This window comes from Sapajus apella, unplaced genomic scaffold, assembly GCF_009761245.1.
Source record: "Sapajus apella isolate SASKATOON/1434 unplaced genomic scaffold, GSC_monkey_1.0 scaffold57, whole genome shotgun sequence".
Lineage (NCBI taxonomy): Eukaryota > Metazoa > Chordata > Mammalia > Primates > Cebidae > Sapajus > Sapajus apella.
In genome coordinates this window covers 265,470-284,035 of record NW_022436997.1, presented here as the reverse complement: position 1 = coordinate 284,035, position 18,566 = coordinate 265,470, and the positions used below count along the sequence as shown (strand labels likewise).

The following is an 18,566-nucleotide window of genomic DNA, read 5'->3' as shown; positions in this document are numbered from 1 at the left end:
CAAAAAAAAAAAAAAAAAAAAAAAAAAAAAAAAGAAAGAAAGAAAGAGGCTTTCCTTGCCTCCCCTGGAAGGAACGTGGATGGCTAAGGATTCAGTAAGGGCCAGAGATTTCCGTATTGGAGGAAGCTTAACCTTCAATGTTGGACTCAACTAGGCATCCACAGGGAGGATGTGGGCAGACTCCAGATCACAGAGAGAGGAGCGTCTCTCACACTCTGCCTGTGACAGCGGTGACGCAGGGTGTCCAAGGCTTCCTTCTTCTTGAGACAGAGTCTGGGGTTGGACAGTCAAGAACCCAAAATATGCAGGAGCTGCCTTTATTTTAGGACCTCAAGTCACTCCAAACCTGCTCTACCCTCCCCAACCTGACACCAACTGAGAGGCCAGATGATTGTGGGTGAGTCCATGCTTCATGCAACCCCACTGCAGATTCAACCCAAGTCTCTTTGCTTTAAGCTCTTTTTTCTTTTTTCCTTTTTTCTTTTATTTTTCTTTTTTTTTTTTTTTGAGAGAGAGAGAGTTTTGCTCTTATTGCCCAGGCTGGAATGCAATGGCCCGATCTCAGCTCACTGCAACCTCTGCCTCTTGGGTTCAAGTGATTCTCCTGCCTCAGCCTCCCAAGTAGCTGGAATTACAAACATGCCACCACACCCAGCTAATTTTGTATTTTTAGTAGAGACAGGGTTTCACCATGTTGGTCAGGCTGGTCTCGAACTCCCGACCTCAGGTGATCCACCTGCCTTGGCCTCCCAAAGTGCTGGGATTACAGGCATGAGCCACTGTGCCCTGCCTAAGCTCTTATTTTCAACCCACCTTCTTTACCCAAGCTAAAGAAATAAATGAAGATCCACAAAGAGATAAGAAGGGAGCTAAAGAAGCATAAGGAAAAAGTACAAGGACCAATCTCTGGCTTAGTTCGAGTCAGGGTGAAGCCAATATTGGTGTCTGCCACAAGGCTGCCCTGGTTCCAACCAGTGCTTCTGGAAGGGTAGCACCCAAGAAGACAGTGCCCAGAGGACCTCCTGACATGGCTGCAAGCTCCCGAGTCCTCGGTGCCTTCAAATCTGTGATGCCCTTTGCTCTTGACACATCTCCCATTGTGCAGATGTGGAAACTGAGGACCTGACAGTTCAATGACTTTCCCAAAGAGATGGGGCTGCAGAGAGGAAGGGATACCCCAGAGCTGAGGGTCTGCAGGGGTGGGGAGTGGGGATTAATTGCTTAAAGGGGAGCATTAGGGCACCCGGGGAAGAATATGGAGGAGGAGGGACATGGGGTACTGGCAAGGGCAGAGCCAGGGTTTCTTTTACCGGAAGACGAAGTCGGCGCTGTTGATCTCCCTCCCGCAGCGGCTGTTCTTCAGGATGCCTCCGTTGCCCACCACGGCACACTTCTTAAACTGGGACCGGTAGTAGGGCATGTCCTGGGGGAGGCACAGGCACAGCTGTCAGAGCCAAGCCACCCCCTGTCTCAGTCTGCAACTTTCAAAGCTACCCACCCCTATTAGCTCCTGGCCCCGAGAGGCAGCCTTGCGGAGAATGTGGGAGGAAAGCTGTTTTCCACTTTACAGATGGGAAGAGGGGTCGAGAGTCTTGTTACTATTAGACGGCTGCAAAAGTCACCTCCATCTCTGACGCCCAGGGCCTGCTGGGCAGCTTTCCTCCTAGCACACAGCAGCTGGCAGCCTTGCATGAGACAGGCTAGGCCTGCAGCCTGAGCTTTCAATGGGACCAGCAGACAGGTGGGTCTCGTGGAGAATCACGCTGCCCTGGGACCATCAGGAATAAGCCTAATGTAAGGGGGACTTCTGTGGGAGACTGTCCTTATTCATGGTCCATTATCCCTGGACAGACAGGCCCAGTGTGCCAAGACAGGGAAAACAAGGGCAACTCACAGCCAGGGGCTGAGTAAACGGCACCATTAGACTTTTACCAGAGAAAGGGAAAGAAACAGTCATTTTCGGAAAAATCATCAAAAGTTTACTATGTTCTATATGAGTGTTTCCTAAACTTTAAGTTAAGAACTACCTGGGCTACTTTCTGAAAATATAAATTTCTGAGTTCCATCCCAGTGCCATGGAATTAGAATCTCGCAGATAGGAGGCTGGGAAGCTGAATTTTTTACAAACACGAAGAGATACTCATATTTAGGGAAGTTCAGGGAATGCTATTCTACGTCACACTGCTCTAATTCAGGGACAAGCGAGCCGCACACAGCCCGTGGGCCACATCTGGCCGGCCGTCTGTTTTTGTGTAACTTGCAAGCCAGGAATGGATTTTATATTTTTAAATGGTTGGAAACAACCCAAGGAAGAAACTATTTTGTGATACGTGAAAACTATGTAAAATTCCAATTCCAGCATCTAATAAGATTGAACGTGTTATTGGAACATTCTCATTTGTTTACTCATGCCTATGGCTGCCTTTGTGCTAGAATGATAGAGGTGAGTAGTGCTGACAGAGAGAATATGAGCTGCAAATCCTAAAACCGTTACTGCCTGGCGCTTTCTGGAGAAAGTTTGGTGAGCCCTGCTGTCTGTCCCTGGGCCTCAGTGGTCCACACCCTGGCTCTCCTTGGATGTGTATGTCATACTAAGCTGTGTTACACGCACGGCATTACCACCATGCCCAGCTGGTATTTTCTTATTTTCTATATTCCTGATGCTCTGGCACCTGGTGCCTTGCTAATTCCTAGTTAGCAAACAACTGTCCTGCAAGCTCACCTTTCCTGTGAAAACCAACCAATCAGAGCCCACATCCTGATTGACTGCCTACTATCCCACCTGCTCACCCCTCCTACCGCCACCCTAATCACCCCAGGGCCAGGTATCCAACAATCAGAAGCAGTCCCTATGCCACTGAGCCTGCGTTAGATGCAAGCCCACCTGCTGTCACCAGCCTCATGTCCCAGGCCTTGTAAAACTCACCTTGGAAAGGTGGCTCAACACCCTCCTCCAAGGGCCGCAGTGGGTGAGAACACGTTTGACACCTCTTACCTTCAGCTCCCCCTCCATGTCCTCAGAATGTACACTCTGGTAGCAGTCACAGAATGCAGGAAACTCTGGGCTTTGTGTCATTAGCAATCAGCCAAGAAGCAAGGCAGACAAGGCCTTCAGATTTCATCCAAAAAGACCTCCACATGCCCCTACTCAGAATTTCTATAAACTGCATTCACCAAGTGCTGCCTTGGGCCCAGAGCTCTCCCGGATGTGGTTATGAACACACCCATGCAACCTTCCTTCTCTTCAGAGTCCGTACACTACCACACCTGGGTAACGACCAGAACTGGCTGGAAGTGCAGGCTCCAGGGCCCCTTCTCTGAAAGTAGCGCGGTGAGACTGCACCAACGGTCAGTCCGAGTGATTGCAAGTGCTCAGCATCAGTGATCTGAACTGTTCACATCTGCGGCTCACTCATCCTGCGGTCCTCAGTGGCCAGGGTCAGTGCTCCAAACCAATCAGGTCTGCAGCTCATTCATTCTGGGGTCCTCCATGACCAGGGAGCCACCGTGCCAGCCCTGCACAGCCTACCTCCAGACTTCTTTTATGTGAAAGGAAAAAAAAAAATATATATATATATATATCTTAACTAAGTCGCTGATATTTTAGATGTTCCGTCATAACCAGTCAAACCTATTCGTAGTCCAAACCCCAGTGTTTCAGATAAGGAGACTGAGGCTTTGAAAGACAAAATCTCTGCCCAAGGTCATCCAGTGAGCTGACCTTGCAGGTCCAGCTCTGCACTGTGCTTTCTTGTGCTCACAACCTCTGCACGTGTTTTTGTTCTTGTGCCTACCTCAGATGGAGGACGAATGTGTCGTCATTCGTCTCTCATATCTGCAGGGCATCCTCTGAAAGCAAGGCAATACCCAGAATTTTCTAGCCACTTTCTTGCCAAAAGTCACTCAAATCATAGCCAGTTGGCCTTCATGGTTCCCAGATAGAACTCCCAAAGAAGCCCAGCGGGTGGGCTACTGCACCTCAGACAACTCTTCAACCAGGACCAAGACAACTGAGTCCAGAGGATGGTGAGTGGGTCGTATGAAACCACACGGGCATGCCATGGAGGGCTACGGCTGGGTCAGCTCCCTTGTCCCCCCCAGACCACCCCTGCCCAAAGCAGCACCTTGGGAAACATGCGGAAGATCTCCTGGTTGATGTGGTAGATGCCGCTGGTGTCCACCTCATACTTGAGCTTTGTCCCCAGCGGAGTGTTCTTCTGGGTGGTGAAGAGAAAGGCAGGGGCATTGCAGCATCTGGACAGAGTGGACCTGCCGGGCAGGGAGACAGGCAAGAAAGACCTGACGCAGGGCAGAAAACAGCCTCATAGAGAACGGAGGGGTGGAGCTGAGGCCTCTCCTGCCCACCCATCCCCATGCTCATCCCCACCCTGCATGAAGCTGAAGCCTCTCCTGCCCACCCATTCCCATGCTCACACCCTCCCTGCATGGAGCCGAGGCCTCCCGTAGTCTCCCAGAGGCCTCTGGCTCCTGATCTTCAAATGTTATCACTTTAAACATTCACATTTCTGAAAATGTACCTCTTAAAACCTCGACTCTACCATTCCCATGCTTATCCCCTCCCTGCATGGAACTGAAGCCTCTCCTGCCCGCTCATTCCCACACTCGCCCCCTCCTGCATGGAGCCGAGGCCTCTCTTGCCCACCCATTCCCTCACTCGCCCCTGCCCTGCTCCTCTGCTCCTGGTGTCCCCTCCCTTTTCCATGCCTCTCCCAAGGCCCCGCCTTCTGCCTCTCCTGACCACTCATTCAGGACCCAGGACAGGTTTCTCTCTATGAAGCCCCACCCCACTGCCCCAGTCTGCACTGACGGAACTCCTCCACTGAGCCCGAGTCACAGCCACCAACAGAGAGTGAGGAGGAGCTTTCCGAAGAGCTCCCAGTCAGGCCCAGCATGGAAACTTGGGTTCCTGTCCTGGTGTCAACAGGCCTGGATTCTCCTGTCTACTCTGCACCCCCCAGCTGTGAGGCTATGGGAAGGTCTGTCTCTCCTGGCCCTAGTTTCTTCATGCAGACTTGGCTCTTCTATCTCTAACCCTCTGTAATTTGTGATTCCAGCTTGCCAAAGTCAGGAAAGTTTTATTTATTTATTTGAGACAGGGTATCACTCTGTTGCCCAGGTTCAAGTGCAATGGCGCGATCTCGGCTCACTGCAATCTCTGCCTCCCAGGTTCAAGTGATTCTCCTGCCACAGCCTCCCAAGTAGCTGGGATTACAGGCATGTGTCACCACACCCAGGTAACTTTTTTTTTTTTGGTAGAGTCAGGGTTTCTCCGGGTTGGCCAGGCTGGTCTTGAACTCCTGACCTCAGGTGATCCACTGCCTCAGCCTCTTAGCCTCCCAAAGTGCTAGGATTACAGGTGTGAGCCACCATGCCCGGCCTATAATTTTTTTTTTTAATTTTATCTCTGTAGGGACTTCATTGGGAAGCCCATCTGGCTCCCAGTCACAGAGAGCAGAATTTCCTGTGGAGAGCTGGGTTTCAGAATGTACCTGAGGCTTCCCAGAGAGGCAGCCAGAGGCCGGGCAAGGCAGGGCCATGGGTCAGCATTACAAACAAGCACCTGGGCCTTTTAGCTTTGCTCGTCCAGAAGCTCAGTCTTGTCAGCCCACTGAAGCGCACTCCCATTGAGGGAGACTGACTCATGCTAACCAAGCTCATGACCGGCGGGTATACAAACCGGAATGTCAGCATGCCTATTTGTAGGCAGTAGGGTGGGAGAAGGCCTCAGTCACAGGCTTCCTTTCCTTCGCTGGAATGCTAATGCCTGCCTTCTAGCAGCCACCTGCCACTCCCTCATGGCACCAGGTTCCTGCCAGCCTGAAGGAAGGATCTCATCTTTGTTCCATGAGCTTAAAATAAGAGCAAAGAGAGGCAACTGACCTGCCTTGAAGGTTTGCTCACTTACAGCATGGCAAGTCCTGATGTCACTGCCTTTTCTCACACCTGAAACTGCTCCACGCCCCTCACCCCCGGAGCTCCACCCCTGCACTGTGCTGTCTGGTCCCTGCCAAAGGCTCCCACACTCATCCCTGTTTTTCTCTTGCCACGTTATTTCTCAGTTGCTTCATGTTTCCTGAGATATGTGAGTCTCACGGCTAAGACTTCTATTCTGCCCTGAGCCTGGAGAGCAGGCTTTTACCTCTCACTGACTTGATCTGGGCTGAGTGTTTTATCGGCCATACTCTCAGTGCACCAGGTCTCACTTGCCCCCAGGACACCTCTGTGCAGTGTGCATGACAACGTTTCTCTCTCTCTCTTTTTTTTTTAGATGAAGTCTCACTCTGTCACCCAGGCTGGAGTGCAGTGGCACCATCTCAGCTCACCACAACCTCCACCTCCCAGGTTCAAGCGATTCTCCTGCCTCAGCCTCCTGAGTAGCTGGAACTACAGGTGTGCACCAAAAATTAACCATGCCAGACTAATTTTTGTAATTTTTAGTAGAAACAGGGTTTCATCATATTGCACAGGCTGGTCTCGAACTCCTGACCTGGTGATCTGCCTGCCTTGGCCTCCCAAAGTTCTAGGAGGCACCACACCCAGCCGCACAGTAATGTTTCTAAGGGGCCAATTGGCAGCACAGATTATGGATCTATTCTCTACTCTCCCGGCGCTTTGCTCAAGCTCATGTTCTGCTTTTATAATAGGTGGGTCTCTGCAAGCTACTGTCAGGCCTTGGCTGGGTTTCTGTAGTCTCTCAGAGGCCTCTGGCACCTGATCTTCAAACGTTATCACTTTAAACATTCACATTTCTGAATATGTGCCTCCTAAAACTACTACTCTGCCTCTAGACTTGGTCTGGAGCTGCAGCAACTTAGAACAAATGATTTATAAAGAAAATACAAAAAACTTAGTCACCTTTGCTTTTCACAATCTCTTGCGCAGGACTCCTTCATGCTCAGAGCTCCTCAGAACATTTAAACTTGGACCTGAGTGCCGAAATCCAGTATAGACACAAACAGCCAGATCACATCAACTCCATAAAATATGGTCTACCTACACTTAAATAATCCCATACGCTCATAAAATTTTAGAGATGGAGAAGACCCTAAAGTTCACCATTAATCAAAAAGAATTTTTGGACATCTGTTATTTGCTGAGCTCCCACAGGAGAACTTTAACATACAGCTCTTAACCTCTCTGGGACTTTATAATCTGCTCATTTTGGTTGAAGAGCATTTATAAAAGAATCTGCAGCAGGGCTTAAATGTCTCGTGTAGGCTGGAAGAACTCAAGTGCTCTGAGAAGGAGAAGCCACTGGGTCAGAGCGGCTGCCCCAGGACAGGGGAGGTGAGGACCATGAGGCCGAACAGGATGCATAATGCACCTTCACATAGGCCTGCCAAGACGGCTGGCACATGCTTCCATGCTAATAGCCTCCGTGAACTCAGCTGTGGACTGGAGATGACACCACCAACCTTGCAAGGCTGCTGCAAGGACTGAGGGAGAGAAGGTGGAGGACAGCACCTGGCAAGGTGCCCGCCTCAGCCTGCATGTCGAATCAGATCCCCCTGCTCCCACTGCCCAGATTCCTAAGCCCAGTCAGGGCCTGCTCTGGGGAAGATGCCCACTCAGAGCTGGGCCTTGCAGGATGACAGAGACCGGAAGAGGTGGCATTCAGGAGAGCCATACAAGGAGAGGGGAGGACAGACGAATCATAGATACTTGAACTGGTTGGCCTCGGAGATGTTCATCGCCCATTTGCACATCTGGAGGCTCTTCCACCTGTCGAACAGCTCTGACTGCTTCACCCTGGGGAGTGGAGAACAGAAGAGTACATGAGAGGCGCAGGCAGGACAGAGTGCAGTCATTCCCAAAAATGCTCCCTCCAGATCTCCCATAGGCCGAGTTGAGTCCTGGGCTGGCCGTTGGCATTGACCGTATATATTTTTTTGAGACAGGGTCTCATTCTGTTGCTTAGGCTGGAATGCAGTGTTGCGATCTCAGCAAAATGCAACCGCTGCCGCTGGGGTCCCCATGCCTCAGCCTACCAAGTAGCTGGGACTACAGGTGTGCCACCATGCCCAGCTAATTTTTGTTATTTTTTGGTAGTGATCGGGTTTCGCCATGTTGGCCAGGCTGGTTTCAAACTCCTGACCACCTTAGTCTCCTAAAGTGCTGGAATTACAGGTGTAAGCCACCGTGCCTGGCCGATATTTTCTTATTTTCTATATTTCTGACGCTCTGGCACCTGGCGCCTTGTTAATTCCTAGTTAGCAAACAACTGTCCTGCAAGTGTGTCTTTCCTGTTCAAACCAACCAATCGGAGCCCACACCCTTAACCACCTCCTCATTGGCAGGCCACCATCCCGCCACCTCCCGCCCCCCTCACCCTAATCATCCCAGAGTCAGCTCTCGGACGACCTGAGGCAGTCCCTATGCTTCAGGGTCTGCCAGGATTATTGAAACTAGCCAATCCTAAACCTGGCTACCCTGCCTGCCCTGCCTTGTCCATTCCTTCCTGCAAAACCTCAATAGTCTCACTCATGCTTTCCCCTCACTGCTACCTCCTGACTGGACCTGGGGCTACCCTGCAGGGCATGCCTCCTGTTTCAAGGGATCTGTGAATATAATGTCTTTCTTCATGATGGTCATTTTCATGTCTGCCTGTCCTACCATACCTGATTAAAACAAATCCCAGAAACATTTTGAAACCTTCTTCCTCACGTGCCCACCCCCAAGGGCCTGCACAGTTGTCTTGGGAATATCTGTCTATAAAGAGAGTCAGACCCAAGTGGAATGCCCGTCAGACACCCACACAGTTCAGCACACAGTAGGGCTCATGAGCAGGGCATGCCCTTTTCTTTCTCCCTTCTCAAGGGTGGATCACAGTTTCCAAATGACAGAAAGGATGAGATGAGAAACCTGAGACTTCCCCATGTCCCTGAACAGCCCTCGGCCAGCCTTTACGCTAGTTGGCATTTAAACATCTCAGCATCATGGCATTCTAAAGCACTTTCAGGAAAGGAAACATCTAAACCACACAGCATTCTCCCTTTGACTAAAACCTACAAAAAGAACTCATTTTTAATTTACACATTTACGTTTACTTATTTATAATTATGCATACTTATAATGATTTTCGTGCTATATCCTCAGCTTTTAGAATAGTGCTTAGCAAAATATAGATACTTGATAAATATTTATTGAGTGAATGAATTAACCCAATCAAAAATAAATTCCCGCAAACACTGACTGACCAATATGAGATCCTCACACACATCAACCTCTAATAGTCGCTCACCCTTCTCATTGGTTTCTCTCCTCTTTCAGCAGTGCCTGCCCTCAGAGCCACGTCCGCATTCCCAAGCCCTCTCTGCCACAGATCCGCCTCAGCATCTCTGTTACCTATCCCTATCTTTGGTTATTTCTTCCCCATTTCAGTCAAGAAATTGTTTCTCACATCCTGCCCAATTCCTTCCTGCTTTCACTTACACTTGATTTTGCAGGTGATTCTCCTATTCTACAGAAATGTCCAGAATTCTCTAGGGTCTCAGCCTTTGGAAGTTCCAGTGAGGCCCTGGCCTGGTGAAAGCCATGAGATCCAGAAAGATCCAGAGGCTCCCCAAGCCAGGCCAGCACCCCCTCCATAAGAAAGGGATCACAAGACACATTATACAATTGAGTGAGCCCCTCCTGATGAGCTCTAGATCTTCGGCAAAGAATCATGCACTATTTTTTAAAGAGGGATTCTATGGTCAAATATAGTTGGGGAAAGCTGAGTCAAATAAAGTTAAATGCTTTTCTTTACTGCAAGACTTTTCAGATCCCTTCATATGTTCTCGTATATTGTGAATTTCCAAGAAAAGTATTGGATCACGGGATCCTTCTTCCACTGAGTAGTTCGAAAGATTGTAATTCTACAGTAACACTGGGAAATGCAGACAGATCATACACTCCTTAAAGGCAGCATCATGGTTTCTCTCTCTTGAGCATGCACAGTACCCACTTCAGGACCAGGCATTCTGTAGCTGTCTGGGGTCACCTGGCTGTGGACCACTAAAAAGCTAACTAGTCTTGGGCACTGGTGCAGAGAGGAGCCCTTGAAAGGAAGCTATCCTAGCTTGATAATGAATGGGAAAGTGAGCTGAGTGTTACCAAGAAACTACTATCACTATGGTTCTTACCCTGGGGTCCACTGAAGGGCTAAAGGAAGTGCCTGTACCCCGAGTTACAGGCAAAACCCATGTCTATCCACCCACATGCATATCTTTGGGGAGAATCTGAAGGTTTCATCAGGTTCCTACTGGGGTCCATGCTTTCAAAAGAAGGAAACACCTACTTAAAAAACCCTTTTAGGCCAGGTGTGATGGCTCATGCCTGTAATCCCAACACTTTGGGAGGCTGAGGCAGGCAGATCACTTGAGATCAGGAGTTTAAGACCAGCCTGACCAACATGGTGAAACCCCATCTCTACTAAAAATACAAAAATTAGCTGGGCATGGTGGCACATGCCTGTAATCCCAGCTATTTGGGAGGCTGAGGCAGGAGAATCACTTGAACCTGGGAGGCAAAGTTTGCAGTGAGCCGAGATCACACCATTGCACTCCAGCCTGGGCGACAGAGCAAGACTCCGTCTCAAAACAAAACCAAAAAAAACCAAAACGCTTTTTCTGAAAAGAGTTAATTTTGCAGAGCTGTGTCCCTGAGTTTAATTAGAGGTGGTAACAGTTGTCCCCAAACAGGGCAAGCCTCCCTGTTCTTTCCTACAGGAAGAATACATGGCTGGTGAGGGATGAGTGATTGCAGGAAAATTCATGGAAGATAGTGACTAAATACATGGATTTTGGAACCAGCGGGTCTTGGGCTAAGACCCAGGTCAGATACCTCCTAACTATGAGACCTCAGGCAGGTTATTTAACCTCTCTAAGCCTCAGTTTTCTCATCTATAAAATGGGTATAATAGTCTGTTGCCCTCCCAGATGTGTTAAAATAATTAAACAGGATGATGTGATAAAAGACTAGGCATGGCACCCGACACACAGAAAGCATCCAGTACATGTAAGTTTTTATTGTTAAACTGAACAGTCTTGACTTTGCTCACTCACAGCCCCTTGTACTTTCCACTTTTGTAAAACCCATGACCTATCATGACTCCTGATCTCCCCCACTAGAGAGTAAACACCATGGGGGCAGGGGCTCATGCCTGAGCTCATCACTGTAACTCCATTGCTAAGGCACATAGCAGATAAATGGGAAATATTTGTTGAGTATACCAATAAATTAATTAATTAACTGAAACATCTGGGTTCAAATCAAGTCTCACTATTTGTTGAGTATCTCCATTGGCAGGAACTAGAAATACAGTAGTGAACAAAACAACCCCTTGCTCCCGTGAAGCTTATACATCAGTTGGGGAGGAAAATGGAAAACAAAGGTACAATGCCTTCTGAGAAAGTAGTAAGTGCCAGGAAGGAAAGTAAAGCAGGATGAAGGGGTGGGGAAGTGACTATTTCAGATTGAGTGATCAGGGAAGGCTTTCCTGAGGAGGAGAACCTTGCACAGAAACCTGAAATGACACAAAAGTGAGCTGTGCAAATATCTGGGAAAACTGTATTCCAGGCAGAGAGAAGAGTCAGTGCAAAGGCCCTGGGGCAGGAACCAGCCTGGCAGCCTTCAAGTACCAGAAGAAGCCCTCCTCCCATCCTGGCTGACAGAAGGCAAACCTTCCTTCCAGGATTCCCAAACCTCACCTCTCAGGAGCTCACAGGGTATGGGGGAGAGGTGCCATCATACAGCAACACCCTGCCCCTCCCCACTCCTTGCAACCCACAGGCCCCTAGAGCAGCTCCCTATATGGGCACTGCTTCAAATGCCTCCCAGAAACACAGCCCTGGCAATACTCCAGGTGGGGTCCCAAGCTCTACTGTTACCAGCGTCTGGGTCCTAATCTCTCTGCCTCCAATGCCTTCATTGCACCTTGGATCAAGGACAGAGCCTGGACACCCAGCCTCAAATCCTGGCTCCATCCCAATATTGCAATATAACCCCAGGCAAGTCATTTAATTTCTCTGAGACTCAGCTGCTTTATCTGTAAGATGGATATAACAGCTGTTGCCCTTCCGATCTCAAAGGTTGTCAGAGAGCTCAAATGGAATAATATGTGTAAAAAGATTTTACAAATTGCTTTACAAATGCAGAGATCATCTTTACTTTAAAGGTGAAGGGTTGACCCCAGGCACTTCTCTCCTTTCTCCCAAGACACCACTAACATTCCAGAAGAGGACTAAAAAAGGTACAAGCCCATAGATGAATATACTGACAGGGAAGGGCATCTCAGTGGAAGAGAAATTTCAACAAGTATATGGAAGCATGATGGACTGGCACAAGGACAGGATGGCACAGCCCAAAGTACCTAGAGCCAATCTGCTTCTGGAAACTTCTAAGAGATGGGTGGAAGACAGGGATGGAGCATGGCCCTAAAAATGAGAATCAGTTGTGAGTCCATAAGCAGAACCATCGAGCCTACCCTCCTTCCGCCTCACCAAACAGCATGGCAGCCAAATGCTTAATGTCCAACAGATGGGGAGGAGGGATGAAATCAGACTATGAGTTCCTCTGTTAAAAAGAAGGTATCATTTCTGGTTAAAATAGCTGGCTGTTCTAGCAGCAAAAGGGCCAACAGCATCATGAACAACTTCAGACACAGGGCTCCTATCCGTTTTCACTTGTTTCAAGGTTAAATATGGATAGATAGCCAAGGGTCACCTGGTCAACTTGAAGTGAGACCAAGATAATCCATCAGAGAAAATGACCACAAAGACAACTATTGGAGGAAAAAAACGGAACTTGAAAATATTCTACTTAGTGTTCAAAGAAAGGGGGAGGGGCTCCAAAGAGCTGGAAGATGAAGTCAAGGGACTTTACCCAGTGTGTGAAAGCAAAAAGAGAAAAGAAAAAAGATAAAATTTAAAAATATGACCAGCCTGAGCAATGTAGCAAAATCCCATCTCTACAAAAAAATGTGTGAAAAACATTAGCCAGGTGTGGTTGTAGGTGCCTATAGTCCCAGCTACTCAGGAGGCTGAGGTGGGAGGATTCCTTGACGCCAGGAGTAGAAGGCTACAGTGAGCTATGATCACGCCACTGCACTCCAGCCTGGTTGACAGAGCAACACCTTGTCTCATCAACAATGGAAAGATATGAGTGCTAGAGGTACAATCCAGAAGTATAGATTCTTAGAGAGAAGAAGTAGAGAAAGATAGAGAGGAAGAAATATAAAAAGATTTGAGAGAAAGTTGAAGAGCCTGGACACAAACTCCAAATGAAAAGGTTCCACTGGGTGTGTCTGTCCTAAGGCATACCTTTGAGACATTTCAGAACTGACATGATCTATAAAGACTCTAGAGGAAAAAAACCCCAGATACTTCCAAAGAAACAACCATTCTCATATTTCTCATGTCTCCCTGGATGTTAAAAGATGGTAGAGAAGGTCTTCGACATCCTAAGGGAAAATGATTTTCACCTAAAATACCAACCCACCAGACCAATAATCAAACCAACAATCCCACAACCCACCACACAAACAATCAAACCAACAAACCCACCACACCAGCAAGCAAACCAACAATCCCACAACCTACCATTTGAACAGACAAAACAACAACTCAACAACCCACCACATCGACAATCAAAACAACTCAACAACCCACCACATCAACAATCAAAACAACTCAACAACCCACCACAGCAACAACCAAAAAAACCCAACAATCCACCACAGCAATAAAACCAACAACCCAACAACCCACCACACCAACAGTCAAACCAATGATCCAACAACCCACCACACCAACAAACAACAATCCAACAACCCACCACACCAACAATCAAAACAACAGCCCAACAACCCACCACCCCATCAATCAAACCAATGATCCAACAACTCACCACACCAACAACCCAACCCACCACACCAACAATCAAACAACAATTCAACAACCCACCACACCAACCATCAAGTAAAAGGAAAGAATCCAGTCATTTAGACACAAAAGAACTCAAAACCTTACCTCCCACCCATCATTTCTTGGTATTTACTTGAGAATGGGTGGAAGTAAAAGGAAAGGATAAACAGGAAAGAAAAGAACTATAGGTTATAAGCAAAGGTGAATCCAACCTAAGAAGGCAGAGAAGGAAAAGCCCCAGAACAGCAGCCACATGACCCAGCAAGAAGGCAGCCAGGCTGGAGCAAGACAATGAAGAGAAACCCTAAAGAGAATGCCTGATGGATGGAGAGGCAGGGGAAAGATAGAGCTATAATAGAGGAAATGAGGGGAGAAAGATGGCTAGAGGCTCCATAAAAAGAAAATAACATGTACAAGAAAGTTAATGGAAAGCTGGTGCCTCCCTGGCCTTCAGTGACCAATATCTACATCATCCCAGTAATGGAAAACACTATTTGCTGTTCTTCAAATTTTAGAGTCAACCTCTAGAAAAAGCCTCAGAAGCGGTTTGGTATGGTTACAAGTAGAATGCAAATGTTATCAGCCTTGACACTTTACAAGTCAACCCATGGATGACTGAAGCCATAGGCTGGAGGGGGAACTGCAGAGTAGGAGTAATTTTAATATGCTTATCTTACACAGTGGAGGATCAAGAGATACTGTTGATATTTGGTAGAACAAGAAATAGATTACTTAGGTAATCTATAGACAGGACTAAAAACAGTAATACCCCTCAACCGGGGAAATGTGGCAGGGAGCTGGGCACTAATTGTAATGAAATGAGAGTGATTCTCTCCTTACTCTTCTTGCTCCCTCTTTTCTTCCATGGCCTCCTATTTGCACACAGGTCTCACCCACTCCCTCCATCCACTCATTGACTTAACACATGAGTAGTGAGCTGGCTCAGGGCCAGACTCAGAGATGTCTAAGCCTGGCCCTCCAGGAAACCCCACCTGGCAAAGGACACAGACTTGTGAACACTGCAGTGGCACAAAAAGGGCTCCCAGTTCAGAGAGTGGGCATTTGCCCAGCTGGCCTTGGCTCCCAGCTTCGTTCTTGGTCTCAGTACTGGGCTCAGCACAGAGCTCCCACTGGCAGAAAAATGGGGAAGGGTGGCGGGAGAGGCAGGTCTCGGGAATTCTCAAGCACGACCCCCGTCTGGGTGTGAGCACAGGCAGCAACTGAAGATTCTTATTTTAAAATAAAGGGGCTCTAGAGGATAGGTGTAAGTAATTTTAACAAGAATTACTGACAATGCATTTTCATAACCAATCATCATGGAGTCGTTCTTCATGTATCTGACACTGTCAGGGAGTGAGGCATTTTCCATGTGGGGATTTTCTGGCTGACTGGTTTTTACCACTGATTTCAGCAATTGTGGATCAGAATCGTTCTCAGATGAATCATACACTTCCCTGTCTCCTCAAACAAAACACCAGCTGACATTCTGTGGGCCTGAAGGGACAGAGCGCATCCATCAGACCCTCCATTCGCGGATGGGCTTTAACCTTCTCCCAAGGACTCAGGGTCGTACCCTCTGTGAGGCCTCCTCATGGCACTGGGCTGGAGCACAGTGAAGCCTGCAGGTTCAGAGGCCGGCCTCTGTTGCTCTCCAATTTCAGCCCTGGAGGACCTGCTGACCCTCCGCTTGGGGACTCAGGAAAGGAGGCACACACACTCATGCCCCATGAAAAGCCCAGCCTCTCCTTCTCTCTCAGACTCCCAGGGCTTGGGGCCACAGAGAGGCAACTGCTGTGGAAGAGGCAGGGCATGCAAAGCCCAGCTCAGCCAGGGACCCCGGCTAGGATGGCTCTTCCCCACAGAAGCCCAGCCCTTGGGGACAGAGAGGGTGCCCTGAGGCAGAGATGGGAACCAAAGCCAAATCTGGAGAGGCCCAAATGCCACCCATGGGAGTCCATGACAGGGACAAGGGGTGGCAAGTGGAGCCCACAGAAGGTGATTGTCTCTCGTGTTCCTCTCTAGAGAGTGCAGAGACCATGGGCTAGTACAGTCAGACGATGGGGACATATGAGGTTGTCCATCACACTGCACAGTGTTTGTTAATAGAACCATATTTGGAGATAGGGTCTTATTTTTTTTTTTTTTGAGATGGAGCCTCGCTTTGTCACCCAGGCCGGAGTGCCATGGCGTGATCTCAGCTCACTGCAACCTCCACCTCCCAGGTTCAAGCGATTCTCCTGCCTCAGCCTCCCGAGTAGCTGGGATTACAGGTGGCGCCACCATTCCTGGCTAATTTTTGTATTTTTAGTAGAGACAGGGTTTCACCATGTTGTCCAGGCTGGTCTCAAACTCCTGACCTCAGGTGATCCACCCACCTCAGCCTCCCAAAGTGGTGGGATTACCAGCATGAGCCACCGTGGGGCTAGGGCCTTTAAAGAGGCAATGAAGTTAAAATGAGGCCATTAGAGTAAGTCCAGATCCAATATGACTGATGTCCTCACAAAGAGAGATTACGGCACAGGCAAGACACAGACCGGGGCAACCATATGGGGACACAGCGAGAAAGCCATTGGCAAGCCAAGGAGAGAGGCTCGGAAGAAGCTGAGTCTGCGGTGTCTCCATCTCAGACCCCTGGAGAGAGGCTCAGAAGAAGCCAACCCAGCAGTGTCTCCATCTCAGACCCCTGGCCTCCAGAACCATGGAAGAGGTAAGTTGTGTGTACCTTGTTGCCACACACTGATACAGAGCCTAACACCAACAGACAGAAAATACATGCGTAGAGGGATGGGAAGTTCCCTAGAAGGATGACCCATTCATAGGATTTATCAAATCTTCCTGTCCAGGCCTTGAAGCAACCATGAAAAAGCTATACATTATATAATTTAAAGAAATTAGTCATTTACCCTCTGAAATCTCAAAGGCTTGCTCTCAACACAGCGATCTGGATTTGCACAGTAAAACGTCAAAGGGCCTGAAAGCTTTGAATTCTGAGAAGACAGATTCTCAGCCACCAGCTTCGGAACTTGGCTCCCACAGCCATCTCTGCCACTAAATCAAAACTCCTTGGCGGCGTGTTTAAAATACCAACCAGTTCACACACCCCAAGGCCCTGCTTAATACCTTTCCCATGGCTCCCCTGGCCCTTGGATAAAGGTAAAACCCAAACCTGGGTCTGTACCATGAGGCCCCACACCATCTGGCCCTACCTGACGCTCTAGCAATGCAGCTTCCATCTCTTCCCCTCACGCCAGCATTCAAGCTGCCCCGATCCTTCAACGCCCAGGACACAGCCGGCTCCCTCCTGGCACAGGGCCTTTGTACAAACTGTTCCCTCCACCTGGAGTCCTCCTGGCCTAGTTAACTCCTGTCACCCTTCAGACTGGAGCTCCAGTGTCCCTGTCTCAGGGAAGCATTGCCTGCAACCTCCTCCCAGCCCCAGCCTGGGTCAAGTTCCCTGTCACCCCCACCCCGGCTCCTTAGGGTAGCTAGTTATTCATGTCTGTCCCCCCACTCCCCCCATGGCTGTGAGCTCCACAAGGGCGGGCACCACAGTGGTACGTGCTCAGCCCAGGGCTCAGTGAAACTGATGGGCAGTGTCTGTCTCCCACAGTCTCTAGTGAGGGTACAGAGACCATGGGGTACTACAGGGGCCATAAACAGAACAGCTAATCCCAGCTGCACGCTGGTCTCTTGGAGCTTTCCAGGAACTGCTAAGCTATGGAGTCTGTGCATGACAGCCCCGAAAAGCTGCTGCTGCTAGTTCCAAAAAGGAAAGGAAGGAAGGAAGGAAGGAAAGAGAAGGATGGGTGCTGATACTTATTGAACACCTATGATGTGCGCTACTGAGCATGCAGGCTGCCGGGCTGTCTACTTTCACATGCCTTATTTCTGCTAGTCTACAGCAACCCTTAAAGGATAAGTAATAGTGTCCTCATTTTCATAAGTAAGGAAAGGCTTAGAGACGTTAAGTTATTTGTAGAAAGATTCAGATCTGCTAAGGCCCAGAGTCAGCTTTGGCTCTCGGATCTGCCCACCCCAAGGCCCATGCCCTTCCCCTGAGGCACACTAGCTGGACTCACGTCAGATGGGTAAAGGAATGATGGTCCCTGCCTGCGGGCCAGGCGCAGATGCCCCTGGGGTTATGTCAGGGGGCCCATGAGTCCATCTGAACACCCAACATTGCCTGCCTCTGAATAAACTATATTTTTTCCACATCTAGACATAACTATTTCCAAATAAATATAGATTCTGACATGACTAATATAGCACAAATTCCTCTATATTAGTTTGCTGAATTCATGGCAGTTCTGCGAAGAGTGGAAAACCCAGCTGGGCACATGTATGCTAAAATGTTCAGCATTTAATGTGTTTTCCCTCCTGTTGGTTGAAAAGAGCCATAGGTGATGTATTGTTAAGCGGACACAGGGGAGCATAGCTCTTTTACCATTTATGTAAAAAAAAAAATTTTAATCTCCATACACGGATGCTTGTTCATGCATTGACGCTCTCTGCAAGGACACGCAAAGACACATCGTCACCTCTGGGAAGAACTTGGTGGTTCTTCATTGAATAATCATCTGAACTGCACAAATTTTGTGTCATTTAAATAATTTAAAATCAAAACTTTTCATAAAATTAAAA

General features: G+C 48.5%; 1 protein-coding gene across 3 annotated transcripts in view; it reads right to left on the bottom strand.

The window, feature by feature from the left end:
* The window catches only part of ST8SIA5 (ST8 alpha-N-acetyl-neuraminide alpha-2,8-sialyltransferase 5), a 74,521-nt gene that overhangs the window by 6,589 nt on the left and 49,366 nt on the right, over positions 1–18,566 (bottom strand). For all 3 annotated transcript variants that reach the window (XM_032245235.1, XM_032245236.1, XM_032245234.1), the window contains 3 exons: positions 7,684–7,770; positions 4,125–4,269; positions 1,311–1,423 (listed from right to left, as the gene is read on the bottom strand). In XM_032245235.1, the coding sequence (XP_032101126.1) occupies positions 1,311–1,423; positions 4,125–4,269; positions 7,684–7,770 (345 nt within the window). The remainder of the gene's footprint in view (positions 1–1,310; positions 1,424–4,124; positions 4,270–7,683; positions 7,771–18,566) is intronic.